This window comes from Siniperca chuatsi, linkage group LG11 (assembly GCF_020085105.1).
Source record: "Siniperca chuatsi isolate FFG_IHB_CAS linkage group LG11, ASM2008510v1, whole genome shotgun sequence".
NCBI lineage: Eukaryota > Metazoa > Chordata > Actinopteri > Centrarchiformes > Sinipercidae > Siniperca > Siniperca chuatsi.
The window spans coordinates 29,503,037-29,509,232 of NC_058052.1; the positions used below are offsets into that span (position 1 = coordinate 29,503,037).

Sequence of the window (6,196 nt, forward strand, 5' to 3'; positions counted from 1 at the left end):
TGATGACCTTATAGACCATGATGCATTGCTGCAGGTTAAACTACCCAACAGTATATAAAGCAGTTAAAATGAGCTCAGCCTGAAACATCTGCAGCAGTAAAATGCAACACACACATGAATGCAGCAGGAATATGAATCCAGAAACATCAGATATAATAAACACTGACAGGAAGCGTTTTACTGCACAGGGACGACTCTCACTGAACACTTTAAGTAACTTTAGCTGATAATACTTCATACTTTAACTACATTTAGCTGATAATACTTCATACTTTAACTACATTTAGCTGATTATACTTCATACTTTAAGTAACTTTAGCTGATTATACTTCATACTTTTACTGCAGTAAAGGATCTGAGTACTTCTTCACCGCTGATGATCGCAGTATAATTATTAAACGCTCAGAAGGAAACTGAGTTTGTGTTGAAATGAGAAACTAATCCCTTGATCAGGACTCGATGAAACATAAAGTACCTGTACGCTCGTCGTCCTCCGGCTGGCTGCAGGAATCCGCTGAAAACCGCAGATTATCGGTGCGGATCAAATCCTCCGTCACAGACTTATTTTATAATGTGACTTTGAAGAACATCATATTGTGAATTTTCAGACACGTTGCTAATCTGAAGCCGAGTGGACGAGACAGAAGCCGCGGCCTGAACTCCGTTTCCTCGTGAAGAAACACTGAACGTCTTCAGGAAGAGACGTCAGCCATGTTGGACTGACGGTCAAACCTCCACCTGGCTGCAGGTTTGTGTTTGAAGAATCTGTCCTGATGTGACTCTGATGGTTGAGTCATTTTAAAGCAGGTTCAATGTGCTTCTTTCCACAACTTGAACTGCAGGACGGTGGATCTGGTGTCTCGTGGACCCGAGGGCGAGTCTCCTGCAGGAAGGTAAGACCGGCAGCTTCACACAGACTTCAGTGAGGAAGGAAAACTTAGTTTGGAACTTGAAACAGCTGTCTGGTGCTCACGTAAGGACTTACAGATTTTGTAGAAACGTGTTGGTGGGCGGCGAACCAAGATCTGGTTCTGGTTTTACGACCAAGAGGTTTGTCCTCGAGCGATCGAAGCCTGACACTGACTCCAGACGCTGGATCTGTCTGTGATAAATGTTAAAAACATGATTTACTTCTGTGATGCAGCAGAAAGTCTGACCACATGTCTGATCACGTGGACACTAACGTCAGACCGCGTGGCAGAGAAATCCTTCTTCGACGCCTGGAAGAAGAATCTCTGAGGTCTGTTGACTGAAACGTGACGGATAAATAAGGTTGAACGACAAAGTGTTGTGACGAAAGATGTTTTTAAAGCCTGCTGCCGCCTGTCAGACCTCACTGAGGGATCAGAGCAGCTGAAGCAGGACGTTTGGTTCACTCACCTGCAGAGGTTATGCTGCTGACTCACCTGCAGCTCTGCTGACGTCATGTGACGTCTTCATTAAACACTGAAGGGCCCGAGTTCAGGTCAACATGCAGGTTTGTCTCGTTAACAACAAACTGAAGAAACTAAAGTCCAGAATCAGAACTGTAAAAAGACTTTTGCGATAAAACATTTCGATTAAAAGACATTTCGAGACTTTAATAAAGAAGTAAAAAGTCTGTTGCTTCGTTCTTTAACACTAACTGGAAGCTGTAATCAAACCCACAAACTCCTTTTCTAGATTTGGGATTTGCAGACCTGAACCCAGAGTGGTCTGACTCAGTATAATAACATAATGAAAGCTTCTCATAGTCTGGTTCTGTTTCAGTCTTTAGACAATCCAAAGGATAAACTGCAGTTTTATAAATAAAGAAAAAGGACAGACCGACGGCAGCTGTCAGGGGACAGGTCTGAGACTAGCAAACGGGACTCAGTCCAGATCCTCACGGATCCGGTCTCTGCAGACTTCGAGGTCTCCACCAGAGTTTAAAGTGAAGTTGAAGTTCGTGAAGAACCTTTGGTTCCACAGCAGGAAGTTCCCATGTTAAACAGCCAGGAGGCAAGTTCCACTTACTAGCGTTCTCCAGAGCTTTCAACAGCACCTCATGGTCTTCATCAGTGGATGGAGTTCAGTAAGTTGACTTGAGTTCTTTGTCAAACTGTTTCCAGGGTCAGTGACGAACTTTAACGCTGAACATAAACTATTAAAAAGTTTGATTTAAAGTTCTTCCTCCTGACTTTTCATCCTCGCTGCCTGCTGGGAACGAGCCTCCATTTTGACAGAAGGTGCGGAGTGACTCGCTCCTGCTTCAGATGAGCAACAGGTGTAGCGGCAGGTAAGTACAGTTATATTATAGTATGATAAGAGCTCAGCCCCGGCAGGTTCAAGGTGTTGTGTTGCTGGGGAAGACTCGAGCGCTGCCTCGCCTCCCCTCAGCCTCACTCTCACCCTCACCACCAACTCAACTCGCGGGCAGCCAATCAGAAAAATCCCTCCACGCGTCGCTAGGCAGGTGTGCGCGTCAGTAGCCAATCGGATTGCCCGGGCCGCGAACGGGCGCAGGGAGCTGAGGCAGACCGAGTGACAGCGTCTGAGTCCCGGGGAAGAACATCACGGAGCCTCCGTGGAAAAAAAACCACCCTGCAACACAGTCAAGATGCCGAACAAAAGCAAGAAGGAGAAGGTGAGCCGGCGGCTACATGGCCGCAACACGAACCGTGTCACAGTTTGGGATAACAGGGTGGGTTTGAAGCAGCCGTTATTTTTAGCTGATGGAGACTTTAGACGTTACATTTTATCGAGTAGCGGCTAGCTAACCGAGCGAGCTAACCTGCTAAGGCCCCGCTAGCAGACGACGGCTAAGCTAACCGCTAGCTGCGGAGCTGCTAGCGGCATTATACGTGTGTGTCTTCGGTTGTCGCCTGAGTGTCAGCCGGCAAGGAAAACTTAGTTTGGAACTTGAAACAGCTGTCTGGTGCTCACGTAAGGACTTACGGATTTTGTAGAAACGTGTTGGTGGGCGGCGAACCGAGATCTGGTTCTGGTTTTACGACCAAGAGGTTTGTCCTCGAGCGATCGAAGCCTGACACCGACTCCAGACGCTGGATCTGTCTGTGATAAATGTTAAAAACATGATTTACTTCTGTGATGCAGCAGAAAGTCTGATCACGTGGACACTAACGTCAGACCGCGTGGCGGAGAAATCCTTCTTCGACGCCTGGAAGAAGAATCTCTGAGGTCTGTTGACTGAAACGTGACGGATAAATAAGGTTGAATGACAAAGTGTTGTGACGAAAGATGTTTTTAAAGCCTGCTGCCGCCTGTCAGACCTCACTGAGGGATCAGAGCAGCTGAAGCAGGACGTTTGGTTCACTCACCTGCAGAGGTTATGCCGCTGACTCACCTGCAGCTCTGTTGACGTCATGTGACGTCTTCATTAAACACTGAAGGGCCCGAGTTCAGGTCAACATGCAGGTTTGTCTCGTTAACAACAAACTGAAGAAACTAAAGTCCAGAATCAGAACTGTAAAAAGACTTTTGCGATAAAACATTTCGATTAAAAGACATTTCTGAGACTTTAATAAAGAAGTAAAAAGTCTGTTGCTTCGTTCTTTAACACTAACTGGAAGCTGTAATCAAACCCACAAACTCCTTTTCTAGATTTGGGATTTGCAGACCTGAACCCAGAGTGGTCTGACTCAGTATAATAACATAATGAAAGCTTCTCATGGTCTGGTTCTGTTTCAGTCTTTAGACAATCCAAAGGATAAACTGCAGTTTTATAAATAAAGAAAAAGGACAGACTGACGGCAGCTGTCAGGGGACAGGTCTGAGACTAGCAAACGGGACTCAGTCCAGATCCTCACGGATCCGGTCTCTGCAGACTTCGAGGTCTCCACCAGAGTTTAAAGTGAAGTTGAAGTTCGTGAAGAACCTTTGGTTCCACAGCAGGAAGTTCCCATGTTAAACAGCCAGGAGGCAAGTTCCACTTACTAGCGTTCTCCAGAGCTTTCAACAGCACCTCATGGTCTTCATCAGTGGATGGAGTTCAGTAAGTTGACTTGAGTTCTTTGTCAAACTGTTTCCAGGGTCAGTGACGAACTTTAACGCTGAACATAAACTATTAAAAAGTTGTATTTAAAGTTCTTCCTCCTGACTTTTCATCCTCGCTGCCTGCTGGGAACGAGCCTCCATTTTGACAGAAGGTGCGGAGTGACTCGCTCCTGCTTCAGATGAGCAACAGGTGTAGCGGCAGGTAAGTACAGTTATATTATAGTATGATAAGAGCTCAGCCCCGGCAGGTTCAAGGTGTTGTGTTGCTGGGGAAGACTCGAGCGCTGCCTCGCCTCCTCAGCCTCACCCCTCACCACTAACTCAACTCGCGGGCAGCCAATCAGAAAAATCCTCCACGCGTCGCTAGGCAGGTGTGCGCGTCAGTAGCCAATCGGATTGCCCGGGCCGCGAACGGGCGCAGGGAGCTGAGGCAGACCGAGTGACAGCGTCTGAGTCCCCGGGGGAAGAACATCACGGAGCCTCCGTGGAAAAAACCACCCTGCAACACAGTCAAGATGCCGAACAAAAGCAAGAAGGAGAAGGTGAGCCGGCGGCTACATGGCCGCAACACGAACCGTGTCACAGTTTGGGATAACAGGGTGGGTTTGAAGCAGCCGTTATTTTTAGCTGATGGAGACTTTAGACGTTACATTTTATCGAGTAGCGGCTAGCTAACCGAGCGAGCTAACCTGCTAAGGCCCCGCTAGCAGACGACGGCTAAGCTAACCGCTAGCTGCGGAGCTGCTAGCGGCATTATACGTGTGTGTCTTCGGTTGTCGCCTGAGTGTCAGCCGGCCACACGCAGTGCTTAGTTAAAACTCCACACCAGCGGTTGTGTCCAGTGGTTTAAACGGTGAAGTGAGATGTTAGCTAGCAGGCAGCTTCCTTGCTAACCAGCCGGAGAAATGAACGGGCTGCTGGAGCTGGAGCTCCGGGGAGGAACCGCCGCCCGTTCCCTTAAATTATTCATCCTGTAGGAAGCAGGCTGGGCTCGGATGTAAACCTGTGCTGCCTGTGACTCATCCGTGCACGGCTGCCTCCATAAAACATGACATATGTGATGCTAACCAGGTTAGCTGTTAGCCCCGCCAGACTCCGTTAGTTTTCCTGCTGATTTTAAACCGCTGCAGATTGTGTACTTACACACACTTGTGTAGTTTGACTGAATGTCAGTTTACTTCACACCCCCGCTGATTCCTTTAGGTAGATTGTCTTCCCCCTGGGCAGCCATTAGTTTGACATTTTCATTATCGATTATTCTGTTTTTCACGAATTGATTATTTACTTTATAAAATGTCCAGGTGAGTCCAATGTGACGTCTTGTTTTGTCCAAAGTTCACCTTTTAAAAAAAAAACCGGAGACGTGGCTCCGTGTAGTTCCTGTTTCAGATCAAATCTTTGCTCCAGGTCCCTTTACTCGCTTTCTCTGGAGCTTTCGGCCACATTTCACAGGCTGCATCAGCAGGTGTTTGCTCAGTTGTCATGGAGATGGATCTGTTTACATCACGTGAGCCAAGTATGTAGCTTCAGTCACATGACAACAGGTGGACACCCCCACCTCTCTGAAGCTGCATGCAGTCCCCCCCCCCCGGGGGAATCCTCCATCTCCAGCTGAAAGCTCAGGCTTCAGTCCGAGCTGACACACACCTGCAGACGGATCTTTCTTTAAATAATAGTTTCCATTCTGTAAAACTGCCAATAATTTCGGTTTGAAATCAGGAGCTGATCACCGTGTCTGTTTATTCAACGTTTCTTCTTCTGTGTGTCAACAGGAAACAACCAAATCTGCCAAAAGCAGCATGAAGAACAGCAACAGCAGCAGCGGCGGGAAAGAAGCCGCCGCCGCCGGCGAGAGCTCGGACGAGGTGAGTGTCAGACGCACGCTGGAGCTCAGGGCCGCGTCGGTGGGCGGAGCTCCAGCAAGTACAGGAAGTAAACAGGAAGTAAACAGGAAGTAATAAACAGGCTCGTAAAGACATTTACAGATTATTGATGAAAACTTCCAATCTACCGATATTTCGCTTCACCTCGGCTCTGAATCACAGCTCGAGGTGCGTTAACCTGCAGGTAACCATAGCAACAGCGCTCACCCCGAAAACACGGAGGAGGATTCAAACACAGCAGAAGATCGCTCAACGGATCGGTAACGCGAGGAACCAGATAAACTATCGTTGCAGACGGATCTATTGATCAGCGAACACGCTTTCTTTCCACCAACATA

General features: G+C 47.7%; 1 protein-coding gene across 6 annotated transcripts in view; it reads left to right on the top strand.

The window, feature by feature from the left end:
* The first annotated feature begins 2,255 nt into the window (after nt 1–2,255).
* ppp2r5d (protein phosphatase 2, regulatory subunit B', delta) overlaps nt 2,256–6,196 on the top strand; it is a 30,780-nt gene continuing 26,839 nt past the window's right edge. For 2 of the 6 annotated variants that reach the window (XM_044213520.1, XM_044213521.1), the window contains exons 1-2: nt 2,256–2,605; nt 5,748–5,840. In XM_044213520.1, coding sequence (XP_044069455.1) covers nt 2,579–2,605; nt 5,748–5,840 — 120 coding nt within the window. In that variant the 5' untranslated portion in view covers nt 2,256–2,578. Of the gene's footprint in view, nt 2,606–3,703; nt 4,178–4,364; nt 4,518–5,747; nt 5,841–6,196 lie in introns of those variants that run through there. The other 4 variants (XM_044213523.1, XM_044213525.1, XM_044213519.1 and 1 more) reach the window with 2 other exon arrangements.